The following is a 16,017-nucleotide window of genomic DNA, read 5'->3' on the forward strand; positions in this document are numbered from 1 at the left end:
AGCTGTTATACATCCCTCCCTGCTACAGCAAAATGCCTGACCTCTCTTGCTTTCTGAAGTTTCTCTTAATGTTTGTTCTTCTTGGACTGGAGATTTGGATGAGACACAATCTATTTTACTGAATTTGCCTTTGCCAATAGTGTGTTTATGGGATGTTACAGTTTTGGGGTGGCTGTTGAGTAGTTAATCTGTTGTTCTATTAAGTTTTCCAGTTGAGTTATTCATTTTCTTGGTTTTGTTTCTATTTTAACTGTAGTGTAAGAACAAAGTCTGTTTTACTTCAAGCTTGGTAGTTTGAATAATTGAATTGCACCTGGAACATAATGCTTTACATTTTCCTTAAAACAAAATTGGGGTCTAGGATATCTTACTATATTTTGAGGGGGTTTGGTCTTTTCCACAACAATTTTAAATGTGTGCCACTTTATTCTGTAAATATGTTCCCCAACCCTTGGCAAGATATCTCTGTGTACCACATTTTGGAGTCTCTCTCTGTTTAAATAACATGCAACTTCTTAATTCTTGCTACCAAAATGTTTTGCCTCATAAATAGATAAATTAGAAGACTGTTTTCAACTAATATCTCTTGGTGGTATAGCATAATATCCTCTGTTTAGTTTTCAACTGTGCCATACAAATTAGGAAATGGCCAGATTTGATTTCTACCTTTCACCATTCATCTAGGGTAGTATTAATTATATTATAATTGATCGATGTGTCTAAGAATTGTAAAATCTGCTGAAGTTCTCAGGTGGAAGAGAAGTGTTTCAGGGTAAGTTTGATTGCTTGCTGATATTCACTGTCTGGGCTAGGAACTGAAGAAGAGGCACTTGAACAAGGAATATATTTGCAAATGGTACTATCCCAGGCTACATTGGTACCTTCAGACAAAGATGCAGTTGTAAGTGGAAGAATATATATGTTTATGTATATATCTTGCATTCAAAGATACGGAGTGGCATGGGAACAAGAGAGAATATACTCTTTTCTGGTGGATTAGTGGCAAATGTCGATCTGTTCTGTATGGTTTGTTGGAAAACACAGGTTTTTGGATCAAAATTAACTTTTGAAATTATGAGCACTTGAAACTTTGGCTGAATGCTTGTTTTGTATACTGTCACTGAGGAATAAAGTAGTCAATCATGATGCTCGGACCATACTATAGCCTTATCCTGTTTGAAGTGCTGTAGCCTACATGGATATGCTGGAACTTGGGATTAGATTGGATAGCTCTTTGTGATAGGCACTGAAGATTTGAAAGGTCATCTTCTGTGATGTAATGTTTTTCATGTTTTACTGTTTGAACATGAAGAATCAACATAATGAGCAATCAGGTCTACATTTTAAAGCCATGGAAAGTTCTCAAAGAAATCACCAAATATAACAGACTGAAAAAATATATTATTGTGCTTTGTGTTGCACTAAAATACACTGGATTTGACCGGCATGTTACATGGTTCTATGGGAATTCAATAACAATTTTATTTTTGGCACTCCATGGACCAACATCATTTCGCTACCTAACTAAACTAATGTTAAGATTAACACATCATATATTAATAACAAAAATTGGAAGATAATAGTAATCAATTATAAGATTTTAATGATAAGTAAATTTCTGATTTTCTTTTCTTCTTAAGGGTCTACCTCAGACAGCAGAGTTAAAAGATATTGATAGTTTGATGAATTTATCCGGGAAACTTGAGTGTGAAAGTCCTAATCGGCACTTGTATGACTTTGTGGGCAATATTCGCTTTGATGGAAAAAGGTAAAGTAAACTGAAGGAAAAGATGCACTCATTTTCTGCTCAGAATGGTATCTGCAAATGTAGCTACTGATTAAAAGGAATAAAAGCTGCTTTCATCAGTGTTTAAATCTTGAGAGGAGAACTTTCTGTATTCTCATTTACAAGCAGCCAATGCTGTAATCCTTATCTTTTCTAGAGTTCTGCAAAAAATAGTACTGTTAATATTGTTCCTTTCTTAAAGCAATGCATTGTTTTTGCAATTATCTTAAATATTTTTGAGCGTGACCTCATGTTACCTTCTGCTAATTTATCTTTCGTCATTGGTATTTTATTCCCTTGGTGAGTCAAGTTGTTTTTTCCATTTATCCTGCACTAGGTTTGATAGGCTATTATGATACCCTTAAAGTATTGTTGTTCAGCTGCCACTGTTCATTTGTAGATAGTCTGAGGATCAAATCCCTAAGATCACTTGCTGAAGGAGATGTTAATTGACTGAATCAGTTGGTAGAGTTGTGGCTCCTTCCATTGCACCTTGTGTGGCACCATTGCCATCATGTTCTGTTTATCCAGAAGCCCCTTTCAGAACACAGGCAAAGATAAAATACCTTATTTTCAAAAATATGTGATATAAAATTTGTCAAAGTACATGACAGAATAATTCAAAGTTGACATGACAAAAAGTGCAATATGCATCAATTTCTTTAATTACAGCACATGAAATGTCTTACTGACCTTGCTATTACAGGTTATATTTGCAATGAATATTTTCATTACGTTCTTTGGTGCATTTTCTCCAAAGGGCTTCACGTAGGTACCAATTCCTTGGGGATACAAAAACACTCGGCTTTATTTTCATTTTCATCCCGGATAAAGGGTAGAGGCAGGAGTTCTCCTGTTTTCAAAAACTGACCTTTAATGATGGCCACCCACGCTTCAGGTTTTTGGTCTGGGTATGCAGGCTGGATTCCGATTGAGACCTAGAGATCTACCTGGTTCCTGAAACGCCCGTCTTGGGACTCCAGCATTGTAAATAACGTTGAGATTACAAAAAGATACCTCCCTTTTCTCCCCCCCCCCCCCCCCCCCACCTCTCTCTCTCTATATATATATCTCTATATCTATATCTCTATATCATCTATCTCTCTCTATATCTATCTATCTATCTATGCCCCATCTATAATAACCATGCCTCTGCAGTCACCCCCATAGCTCCTCAAACTACTTGTGCCTTGTCCATTTAGCCAATCCTGCATGGCCTCTCACACTCCTGTGACACTATATCCAATCCTGCATGACCTTTCAGATCGTCATGTCATCTTTATGCCCATCTCTCATGGCCCCTTATACTGTATATGTCCCCAGTGATCTCTGGCATTTCATAGCTCCACGCCAACTCAGCACAATGCATCCCCTACCCAGTACCCTACGCCCTTCTCTCTCAATACTGTTACTTTTGTTGCCCAGCCTGGGCATTAATCAGAAGAGATCTTGACAGAAGTAAAATTACCAGTTTATTAAGGATGTCACTTTTGAAGCAAAACACATTTCTATTGACACAAATCAAATCATCAGCCAAGTTGAGACAACAAATTCCTGATGAAAATAAACATGGCACTTTAGTGTTCCATGACTTATCCTGAAAAGAGTGTTTTATAATTACTACCTTATGTCAAGAAATGTTTCTCTCAGCTAGTTAAAAGGCTTAAATCAGTAAATATTTGTGTTCATTAAGCAGCTGTCACTAGCTATTAATACATTCCTGAATGATAGTTTTGGGAATCAGTCATGCAACATAAACCTGATGATAATTTTATGTAGATGGGCACTGTCAAATAATTAGCAATACTCTTTTTCAACTGAATAAATTTCTTTTTTAGACAGTTTCTTGACAACTTTGCCAGTCTCAATAAGTTTATTCACTTGTTGCATACAGGCATGACCTTTCAGTCCCAAAGGCTGTCTTGCCTCTCCCAAAGCATATTTATTCTCCACCAAAAATGTCCCAGGACTAGATCCAAAGAGGTACCCATCTGGGTTGAAAGTGTGCTTGCTGAGCTGGAAGGTTTGTTTTCGGACATTCTTGTCACCATACTAGGTAACATCATCAGTGAGCCTCTGGTGAAGGCTGGTGTTATGTCTCACTTTCTGTTTGTGTGTCTTGGTCTCTTAAGGTGGATGATATTATTTCCAGTTCTTTTTCTCAGAGGATGGTAAATGGGGTCCAAGTCAATGTATTTATTGACGGAGTTCTAGTTAGAATGTCAGGCCTCTAGGAATTCCTGTGTTTGTCTCTGTTTAGCTTACCCTAGGATGCATGTGTTATCCCAGTCAAAGTGGTGTCCTCCATCATCTATACATAAGGATACGAGTGATAATGGGTCATGTTTTTGTGGCTAGTTGGTTTTCACATATCCTGGTGGCTAGTTTTCTACCCATCTGTCAGATGTAGTGTTCATTACAGTCCTTGAATGGTATTTTATAAATGACATTTGTTTTGCTGGTTGTTTGTATTGGATCCTTTAGGTTCATTAGCCTCTGTTTAAGTGTGTTGGTAGTTTTGTGGGCTACCACGATGCCAAAGGGTCTGAGTAGTCTGGAAGTCATTGCAGAGACGTCTTTGATGTATGGTAATGTGGCTAGGGTTTCCGGATGCATTGTCTGTCTTTTTGGGTTTGTTGTTGTGAAATCAGCAGACTGTGTTTATTGGGTAGGCGAAAGTGGTAGCTCACAAAACTACCAACACATTTAAACAGTGGCTGATGAACCTATTGCTATGAAGATGTGGGTACCTTTTAAGAAAGTTAAAAGCTAGCAGAACTATCTGACAGTATCAAGTGTTCTCAACAAAATGCAATGTAGCATGTGGTCGAGCAGTTAGTGTAGCTGGTTGTTTGGAAAGAAAAACAGATTCAAACTAAGCCAATCAGTTTAAATTATACCCCAAAAAATACCAAACTCCAATCAAGTTTGAATTTAGTATATTGGCAATCTTAAAAGCCGATACTGTGGGGGTATAAGACCAGGGAAAATTGAATAGTTTGCAGGAGAACTGCCACGCCACCAGCATGTAGAGACTGTACAAAAAATAGCTGTTTTAAAGGTACCTTTATCAATCAGTGACCTGTGTAGCATAATCCCTAAGAAGAAAAGAAGGCACAGGAAGATCCAAATAGAAGATGCGTCAGCTGGCTGGTTTTGAAAACTTGTATTTTTGGTAAGTCTTAATTGGTAGAGTTTTATCAGACTATTATAGAAGGGAAGGTAAAAGATAGGTTAGAGGAAAGAGTTGTAAGTGGTTGTTAGGTTAATTATTCTCTGTTATACTTTAAGAAATAAAGTTATTAATTTTTACTTTAAATAGTTCTTGGCCTCTCAAATTTTCAGATTACTGCACAGGATAAATCTTTTCTGTGTGGTAGTTTAAATTAAGTAGGAAGGTTTACCCCTATTGTAACACTTTACAAACAACCAGTAAAACGAATATAATTTGCAAAATACTGTGTAAGGACTGTAACAAACACTACATCGGACAGACAGGCAAAATTAGGCATCAGGATACGTGAATACCAACTAGCCACCAAAAGACATGACCAGCTTACACACAGATGAAGAAGGATACCACTTCGACTGGGACAATACGTCCATCCTAGGACAGGCTAAACAGGCACATGCATGGGAATTCCTAGAAGGCTGGCACTCTAACAAGAACTCTCTCAATAAACACATTGATTTGGATCCCATCTACTATACCCTGAGAAAAATAACCAGAAATGATATCACCCACCTTAAGAGACCAAGGCACACTAATAGAAAGCATTTCACTTGAGGCTCACTGATGATGTTACCTAGTATGGTGATGAAACGTCTGAAACCAAACCTTCTATCCCAGTGAGCAAACTTACGACGTGAACCTCAACCCGAGCTACAAATCTTCTTGAAAACTAGGTACCCATCCATTCCAAAAGGTGTGGCATAAGGATATTCGTCCAACATTATGAAATTAGTGCTGGATAAGCTAAACAGGCCTGATAGCATCATTGGAGAGAGAAAAACAGTTTATCTTGTATGGCCTTTCTTCAGAAGAGTCATAAATCCTGATAGATTGGGAAAAATTGATGTCGAAAGCGACTTGGATGTCTTTGTACATCAGTCATTGAAAGCAATTATGTAACAAGCATTGAGAAAACATATGGTGTTGACCTGCATTGCACAAAAGTTTGAGTACAGCTGTACAGAGGCTTGGTGAGATCACATGTATTTTGTGCAATTTTGCTCTCTTTGCCTAAGTAAAGATATATTTGCCATAGAGGAGTGCAACAAATCTTCACTGGTCTGATTTCTGAGATGGTGAGTTTATTGTTTGAAGAAAGATAAGGTTGACTGCATGCACTGGAGTTTGGAGTAATGAGAGGCGATCTTATTGAAATATATAAAACTCTGACAAGGCTGGTTAGGTGGGATGCAGGAATGATGTTACCGCAGACCCCCCTGGTCTTGGGATATGAGATAGGCTATTTTGGACTGAGATGAGGAAAAATGCCTTCAATCAGAGGCTGTTAAATCTGTAGAATTCTTTACAATAGAAGGCAGTGGAAACCAAGTCACTGAATATACTTAGGAAAGAAGTAGGTGGTTTTCTGGAAGTTAGCTGATGAAGGAGCGTTGCTCCGAAAGCTAGTGTGCTTCCAATTAAATCTGTTGGACTATAACCTGGTGTTGTGTGATTTTTAACTTTGTACACCCCAGTCCAACACCGGCATCTCCAAATTCTGGAAGTTAGATTTTGAGGGCCATAGGGAGATAAGAGGAATATGGATTTGAGATAGAGGATCAGTCGGGATCATGTTGTAGGCTCAATGGGTTGAATGGCCTACTCCGGTTCCTATTTTCTGTGTTTTTACGCAGCTTCCAGTACGTACAACTGCACATCATTGCCAGCTGGACTGACTGTCCTAAATTGGTTGTCGGCACAATTCCTCACAGTCTGGGTTATAGAGCAAATGTCGCCCATTTGCAGAATCGCACCTCATGTTAGACACTCTTGTGAGCATAAGATTGTTGGCACCTTATTTAGTACTAGGAGCCACATATATTCTTGCACAGAGCTGTTTTCATTGCAGACAGAAAGAGCATACTGTACCTGTTTCAACTTAAAATGGGTCACAGCTATTTCCTGGTTTAGTTCTCATGCCTATGCTCTGATCAATCAGAGTCAACCTGCGTGGTTTAAAAGTTAAACAAAGCCTGGCAGTTAACTGTCAGTCAGAATGAATTGATGCATCCTCTGTGGTTATGAGAAAGTGAGGACTGCAAATGCTGGAGATTAGAGTTGAGAGTGTGGTGCTGATTCTTGATGAAGGGCTTTTGCCCAAAATGTCAACTCTCCTGCTCCTCAGATACTGCCTGACCTCAGTCGTTGTGCCTGTACCAATCAGACTCCAATTACCAACCCACTCAGCATTCGCCTCTCATGCAGTAGAAATGTCTATTTTTCTCATAAAGTTGTATTCTTGCAAATTGTCCTAATTATTATAAGACAAAAAGCTTCAACAGTATGTCTTTTTCCCTGAAATTTCATATAGATCTGACCTACCAACTGATCATTTAGTTTATATTGACTCTGCTTTCTGCCTTCCCAAATGCATCCACTTTCATATCTCTGCGCTAACTTTCATCAGTTATGTATCTACCCTTTCCACTAGTTTCTGTTTCCTCATTGCCTGCTTAATTTCCAAATGATATGTCAATTACTAATTTGATAATATACGTTTTATCGGTAAATCCAATTTATTCTACACTGAAAAGAGCATGGGGTCTTGTACTGTCCCTAAGGGTGCCATTGTACATTTTAGCGTCAGCTGTGACTCTGGGAGCGCAATCACCTCTGACATAGATTATAGATTTAAATCATATCCACAAGATTTGAGCGTGTAGTCCAGATTGCCACTTGAATGCAGTCCTAGGACAGTACCACACTGTCATGAGTGCTGTCTTCCAGATTATACCTGAAACCAAGGTCTCATCTCCTCCTTTTGGTGCACGTAAAAGATATTGTCATACTATTCAGAAAAGAGCAAGGGAGTCTGTCTTGGCCATAGTTTATTCCTCAACCAACAAACTCAGCAGATCTGACAGCATCTGTAACACAGATGAGTCCAGAGAATCATCTTTGGAAGTGAATTTCCACCATTTTCTGTTTCATTTCAGATTCCCAGCATCTGCAATATTTTCCTTTCATTTAAAAATTCAACTAGTCATTGATCAAATTGCTGTCTATGGTACCTTGCTATGCATATTTCAACTGTTATATTTCCTACTTACTTTGAAATAAGGCACCATTGTATTTGTTTGTTATAACGTGCTTTGGGAGACCCTGAGGTTGCAAAGGTACTGTGTAGTTGCAAGTTATTTCTTTTTCTTTCTTTCCAGTATGTAAAACAAGCATTTTTGTCTCTTAGCTGATTTTTCTATCTACTCTGCCGCTGGCACACTATCGCCAGTCTTCAGTTTTGCTAGTATGTCCTTTGTACAGCACTTTATCAAATGCTTTTTGAAAATCTATATATGCAACAGTGGTACTACTCTCTCAAATTTATCCAGTATTTTATCAAAGAGTGCAGTCACATATACCAGCTAGAAATTGCCTTCAGAAATCTATCTGTGACAGTACATTGTGTCAGAGGTTTTATTCTCTGGACTTTTGCCCACCACTGATGTTTTGATGATAAGCCTGTAGCAGTTACTGGGTTCTCTTTGTTGAATAGGAATATAATATTTGCAATCATTTGATCCCCCGACATGGTATGCATAATCTCATGAAAAACAAGCTGTTTTGGTTGTGGGCAGAGCCCCTGCTGTTTGCCAACTTATTTTCCAGAGCAACCTTGGAGGCATCCCATCTGGACCAAGTGACTTGAGCACTACTGACATTTCAGGCATAACCTGATTATTTCTTTTGTTCCAGTATTGTTAAATTCTTCTTTTATAGAGTGGGTTGCAAAGTGCTCATTTATCACAGCAGTTCTGTCCCCTGCCAGCAAATATTTGGCCCCTATTCAGACCCACTGTTTGTTCAGCTATTCTTTCATTTTTTGAGATTTGGACATCCCTGGCTAAGCCAATATTTACTATCTGTTCATAACTGTCCTTGACCAACTGGTAGTCAGCTGCCGACAACTGAGTGGTGTGTCCGTCTACTTCAGAGGATGATTAGAGTTGCTACCTCGCTGTGGGTTGGAAACCCATGCATAGAATAGAGTGGCGAAGGATGTCAGATTTTCCTCCTCCTCCCCCCCCCCCCCCCCCCCCCCCCCCCCACACCCCCCCCCAGTAGTTTTATGATTGTTTTTAATGAATCTGGCCTTTAGTTTAATTTATGCTTTAAGTTTAAATTCCTACACTGTGATGTTGAGATTTGAATTCCTATCTCTGCACCTTTATTCCAGGTCTCTGGATTACCAGTCCAGTAATGTTACTATGGTTTATAAAATGAATGTTTTCTCATACACTCTATTGTGTTTCCCTGTTGCTGTCATTCTCAATTCTCTTCTGCACACCTGTATTCTATTCAACCTCTGCTGCATTATGAAGCCACCAATTCTCATAGTTTATCTTTAATTATCCAGCTCTAGATTTGAATCCCCTTATTGTAAATATGTCTACTTTCTACTTAAACTATGTTCTCTTTGAAGGCATTTTATTGTTCAAATGCTATTTTGCTTGCTGATCTTAGATTCTATTCTTCCCAGGTCACATCTGCTCAACTCAATAAAATGATAGACCTCTTCCAGTTCGATATTTACATATTTGATTATACCTTGTTAATTTCCGTAACTACTCTAAACCTAACGATATTATAATCACTGTTTCCCAAACGCTTTCCTACTGAAGCATTCTTCAGAATTAAATCCATCATTGCTTCTTCACTTGCTCGATTTTTTTGTTTTCTTTCCCTGACTACATTTCAGGCATTTTCTTCCACACCTACTCACCCTTTCTCCTCGCACTTCTGCTTCCCACACACTCATGTTGAGATACTCGGAATCCCTAATATCTGTACTCAGTTTTTCTTTACATAAAGGACTAACATGGAATTGAGTGGCTTTGATGTTTAATATAAAGAGAATTAAAGTAGGCACGCATATATAATATTGTAAGTGACATTGTGCTGAGCAGACTTATTATGACCTGAAACCATCAGTCGTCATTTTTGATTCAAATGTTGCAGAATTGTTGCATAGTGAGTGATCTTCCAGCTATACCAAATCAGTAAAATAGATTTACCGTTGAGCAACAACAGTTGCATTTTCTTTTATTTTTCATGTGATGCAAAATATCAGAAAATGTTTATGAAGATTCCATATTAATTTTATTTGTCTAGAGTAATGCAAGCTTTTATGTTGACATGAAATCTGCTAGAGTTTTAACTTAAGCCTTAGACTTCAGACTATTTTGTTTCCACGCAGACTTCAATGAGGAAGTTAACCAGAGCTCTAATGCTGTTTGGTTATTTATATTTTTAGGTTAGTCTGAGCTCAGACTTGCATTTTTAATTAATCTGTTTTGTAGCACTTTTCCCTTGGGACAAGATCAAATCCTTTTGCGAGGTGCTCAACTGAGAAACACCCAGTGGGTTATTGGAATAGTCGTTTATACAGGACATGACACAAAACTTATGCAGGTACGTTTAAACAGCATGTTGCCAAAAATATAATTTGTGAATTTAGGTTTTGAATTGTGCCAGTGAAGTGTTTGTGGGTGGGATGAGAGCATATGTAATCATGATAAAGACATTTTCTTTTCTGGAATCTCTTTGTACTGCAGATACACTATGTCCAATATGGTGGATTGGGTACCTGTGGACAATTACTATGTAGATTGATTTTACCTGACTGTTGGTTCTACCTTGCAATCTCCAAGATAACAAACCATTTTTAATTGTGTAGTGGAACTGCAATGGTGTTGTCATGCCATGTTAAATATGTTTGTAGAATTCTTGGTTGGTAATGACATGTTTCTTGATTGTAAACCCATTTTACAGGTTATTGAAGTTTCCGTTCTGTTTAATTGGCAGTTAAATTACTAATGACATATTAAACCAATAAATTAAACCATTTCAAGTAAAATTCAGATATAATAGAAATGCACAAATCAGGCAGCGTCTATTGAGTGAAAAACAAAGTTGATATTTTGGGTAAAAAAATTAAACTATTTCAAGATCTCTAATTATCGATTATTTGTGTTTAATTGCAAATCTATTCTTACAGAGTATAATGGCAAATAGCACTGGCCTGTAAGGTTTTGCACTTCATTGAGAAAACAGCTGACTACTACCTTCTTGAGGAATTTTTCATGGACAACAACTGCTGGTCTTGTCAACAATGCTCTCATCATTTGAATGAATAAACATAATCCAGTCAAACTTTCAGCTTATTTACGTATACCCATTTTAACCAACATATGTACAGTGGTGCTTAAACTATGCTAAGTTTCTAAAACAAAGTCCCTTTTCTATGAAGATTTGAGTTTTTTTCTGTTTGCAACAGGAGTACGAAGCCTCTTGCTTCTACTTTGGAAGCATGGATTCAAACAACTGTGTTCCTAGCTTTACATTGTATAACATGGTGGAGAAAAATATATGGTTTAGTTTACAATTCTATTTCCAACTTATTTCAAAATGACCACGTGTAAGCAAGTACAAGGCCTAAATATCACAAAAAGCCAACTCACACCACATGATGAAACTTGACCTTTTGTAATACTGAATATGTAAGTAAATATAATGAGGTCTTGAAGTATTGTACATAATTGTTAAAATCCCCCCCCCCCCCCCCCCCCCCTCCCCGCGATACTCTTACTTTTTACATGAAAGGATACTGCTTTCAGGATTTTTTTTCATTAGGCTGCTTTTGAACTGAAGTTGTTCTGTTTATTACCAACACTGAAAAGATCAAAGCAGAGAGTAGTTCACATACAATTGAGAATTCCTTCTGCCTCATGAACTGTAGTCAAGCTTCAGCTGTCATTGTGCTGTATTTTTTTTTAAAAACCCAGAAAATATTACTGTTCTTGTGTGCTGCCTATTCCTCTAGTAATCACTTTTAGTTGGTAATAAACTTAGTAGTGCAAGTGTTAAGCTTTTGTACTGGAGAACATTGAGAGGAGAACTGTCTAACTTTTCTTGGACAAAGTTAAAAATCATACAACACCAGGTTATAGTCCAACAGGTTTACTTGGAAGTACTAGCTTTCGGAGCATTGTTCCTTCATCATACTCAATGAAGAAGCAGCACTCCGAAAGCTAGTACTTCCTAATAAACCTGTTGTACTATAACCTGGTGTTGTGTGATTTTTAACTTCATCCACCCCAGTCCAACATCAGCATCTTCACATCATAACTTTTCTTGAAACAATTCAGCCCTAAAATTAAAATTGGCAGAACTTCAGGCAAGCCATATTCCAAAAGAAAAGTGTTCAATGCTTTGAGCTTTTGATATCCCTTTTGTAAATATCCCATTTCTGTATTTATTAGAAAATTGTTTGCATAGGGAAGAAGGGGAATATGCATTGCAAATTAATAATTCAATTTCAGTGCTAAAAATCTACTTCAGTGCTAATAAAACACCACTGGTAATTCACTGCTTTCGTTGTCAGTCGAGTGATAAACATGTATCCAATACATCAAGTCAATTTCGGATTCAACTCATGAAATTAGTCCTATATCTTAATCAGCTGTATTCGCATTTTGTACTACCAAGCAACTATTTTAAAGCTCTTTCATATGTATTCATGTATCCAAAAGATCAGATTTATTTGTGCAACTTTCTCAAAAGCTTAGATTCAGCACAATTACTTGCAGCACCTAGTCATGATCAATACATCCTGGAGATTTCACCAGCTTTTTGAGATATGCTGTTTTTCTAGTGCAGCACTTTCAAACAAGTCCAGAAAGATTAATTTTAAGCTACACTGAACATTTTGAAATTTCACCTTTCTTGTGCCAATAACATCGTTTTTGACAAAATTGAACCAAAATATAGCAGTTCAAAGTTTATGAAAAATGAAATTAGTCATAAGTGAAAGCTCTCAAAAAGAGGGGGTGTTTATTTGCATTTTGTTTGTTTTTTTCTTGAACTAATGAAGCTTTACAATATATTCTTAACAAGGGTTATGATTGTTTTTTTTTAAAATACTGCAGTGCAATAAATAAAAGGTTTCTCTCTGTAATTTCACATGAATTACTTTGCAGAATACCACACAGGCTCCGCTAAAATTATCAAATGTGGAACGAATCACAAATTTGCAAATCCTCTTATTATTTGGTGTTCTTCTCTTCATGTCTTTGGTGTGTGCCATTGGTTCAACGATATGGACTAGCAGGCATGCTGCAGGAGACTGGTACCTCGATTTCACTGGTAAGAATTTAAAGAAAAATACAAAACTGCCTATTAACTGTGAGTGGTGCACTGTTGTTGGGCAATGATGTGTTTCTTTCTTCAGACATGTTAGTTAGATTACTGATTACAGCAACCGTGATTTGTTTGCCGTCTTGAGATTAAATTATGTGGATATAGAATTTCTTAATCAGCTGTTCATAATTTTCTGAAAATCTTTTTTGATCACTCTGCCATTAGATAATTTTCATCTGCAAATGTCTTCATATACCACTGTTTAGACCACAGTGAGTCTTTGTGCCAAAACTGCAGGACAAATGGGACATTTGCAATACCAGTGTAGCATTATTGTGATGTGTGAGTTTGATTGTTTTTGTGATTTTTTTTTTATTGTGGAGCCTTGAAATGTATAAAAATGAGACTCCTCCTTCCATAGAACACCACATTCTATTTCATTTCTAGATTATGTTTGAATCAGATTCTGGAAAAAATCAACTTCCAGTATTGATATAAACCAAAATGATTTTTCACATGTGATACATTATTGCTTAAATACATTCTCAATGAAACACCCATGTGATGTTAAACTGTATGCACCCTATAAATACAAAAAAACTACGTGATTTCAAGGCAATAGTGTCATGGAGAAATTCAGATAAACAGTGTAAACCAGTGAAATCTGACTCATGTAATTTGGTGCTTTGAGGACCTGCTTTTCAAATCACGTATGTGAAATGTGGGTCAATTACATGTGGTTTAAAAATGTTTAAACTTATGGATTGATTGTGGTTAATTTTACAATTTTGCAATTGTATGTAAATTTTATGTGAGGCGGTGAATACTTTAAGGAGAATTATGTAGAAAAAATGTTATCAAGAAAAAAATGTATAGTTCAGTTTTGAGGTAGGTTCACAAACTGGCGAAAATGGGAAAAGATTCCGAAAATGAAGAAAAATATTACCCAATGCAAGTTATTTTTTAAAGAACAACTAATTTCATTCCAAATCTGGTTCTTGACTTTGCTGAGATACACTGAATGTTAATTTATACCCAGATGTCATTGTTTCATTAAATTGGGCTGACGTAACCTGTTAAGCAAATGTCCAAGTTATAAGGGAATGCATATTGGATGCAGTAGCTGGGAATCACACAAAGTATATAACAGGACTTTGTTGAACAAATATCTAGTCCATTCCTTTCCAACGGAAATTACACTTGTTCATTTGAATCTGCTGGGAAACAACAATCAGGAGACTGACCCAAAGCAGTTTTCGTTGGCAGTTCCAACCAGCCAGTTGTTCATTCTAAGGTGGGAAGGATTAGAACATGGAACATTATAGCGCATTACAGGCCCAAAGGGCATCAATGTTGCGCCAACCTGTGAAACTAATCTGAAGCCCATCTAACCTACCCTCTTTCATTTTCATACATTAGACTATCCTATGACCATTTAAATGCACTTAAAGTTGGCAAGTCTGCTACTGTTGCAGGCAGTGCATTCCACACCCCTACTACACTCCAAATAAAGAAACTACCTCTGACATCTGTCCTATAAACTATCACCGCTCAATGTAAAGCTATGCCCCTCGTGCTGGCCATCACCATCTGAGGAAAAAGGCTCTCACTGCCCATCTTATCTAACCTTCTGATTATTTTATATGTCCCAATTAAGTCACCTCTTGACTTCTCTCTAATGAAAACACCCTCAAGTCCCTCAGCTTTTCCTCGTAAGACCTTTCCTCCATACCAGACAACATCCTAGTAAATCTCCTCTGAACCCTTTTAAAGTTTCCACATCCTTCTATAATGTGTTTACCAGAACTATACACCATACTCCAAGTGTGGTTACACCAGAGTTTTGAACAGCTGAAGCATGACATCATGGCTCCGAAACTCAATCTCTCTACCAATAAAAGCTAACACACCATATGCCTTCTTGCCACCCAGGTTGATAGAATTGTTAACTTTCATGGATCTGTGTACATTGACACAGAGATCTCTCCACTTGTCTACACTACCAAGAATCTTACCATTAGTCTAGTACTCTTTAATCCTGCTGCTCCTTCCAAGGTGAATCACCTCACACTTTTTCACATTAAGCTCCATTTGCCACCTCTCAGCCCAGCTCTGCAACTTAGCTGTGTTTCTCTGTAGCCTACAACATCCTTCTGCACTATCCACAGCTCTACCTTAGTGTCATCCACATATTTACTGGCCCATCCTTCTACACCCTCATCCAGGTTGTTTATAAAAATGACAAACAACAGTGGACCCCAAACAGATCCTTACAGTACACCACTAGTAAGTGAACTCCAGGATGAATATTTCCCATCAACCACCACCTTTCTTTCAGCTTCTTTCAGCTAGCCAATTTCTGATCCAAATTGCTAAATCACCCTCAATTCCATGCCACTGTATTTTGTGCAATAGCCTACCGTGGGAAACCTTATCAAATGCCTTACTGAAATCCATATGCACCACATCATTTACACTCATCCACCTGTTTGGCCACCTTCTCAAAGAACTCAGTAAGGTTTGTGAGGCACGACCTACTCTTCAAGGTAAAAACAATGACTGCAGATGCTGGAAACCAGATTCTAGATTAGTGGTGCTGGAAAAGCACAGCAGGTCAGGCAGCATCCGAGGATAGTAAAATTGACGTTTCGGGCAAAAGCCCTTAAGGAATACAGACAGAGTGCCTGAAGGATGGAGAGATAAATAAGAGGAGGGTGGGGGTGGGGAGAAAGTAGCATAGAGTACAATAGGTGAGTGGGGGAGGGGATGAAGGTGATAGGTCAGGGAGGAGGGTGGAGTGGATAGGTGGAAAAGAAGATAGGCAGGTAGGACAAGTCATGGGGACAGTGCTGAGCTGGAAGTT

At 37.7% G+C, this 16,017-nt stretch overlaps 1 protein-coding gene across 4 annotated transcripts in view; it reads left to right on the forward strand.

The window, feature by feature from the left end:
* The window catches only part of atp8a1 (ATPase phospholipid transporting 8A1), a 354,037-nt gene that overhangs the window by 118,197 nt on the left and 219,823 nt on the right, over nucleotides 1-16,017 (forward strand). For all 4 annotated transcript variants that reach the window (XM_043691984.1, XM_043691994.1, XM_043692004.1 and 1 more), the window contains 3 exons: nucleotides 1,641-1,768; nucleotides 10,316-10,427; nucleotides 12,995-13,160. In XM_043691984.1, coding sequence (XP_043547919.1) covers nucleotides 1,641-1,768; nucleotides 10,316-10,427; nucleotides 12,995-13,160 — 406 coding nt within the window. The remainder of the gene's footprint in view (nucleotides 1-1,640; nucleotides 1,769-10,315; nucleotides 10,428-12,994; nucleotides 13,161-16,017) is intronic.

This window comes from Chiloscyllium plagiosum, chromosome 1 (assembly GCF_004010195.1).
Source record: "Chiloscyllium plagiosum isolate BGI_BamShark_2017 chromosome 1, ASM401019v2, whole genome shotgun sequence".
NCBI lineage: Eukaryota > Metazoa > Chordata > Chondrichthyes > Orectolobiformes > Hemiscylliidae > Chiloscyllium > Chiloscyllium plagiosum.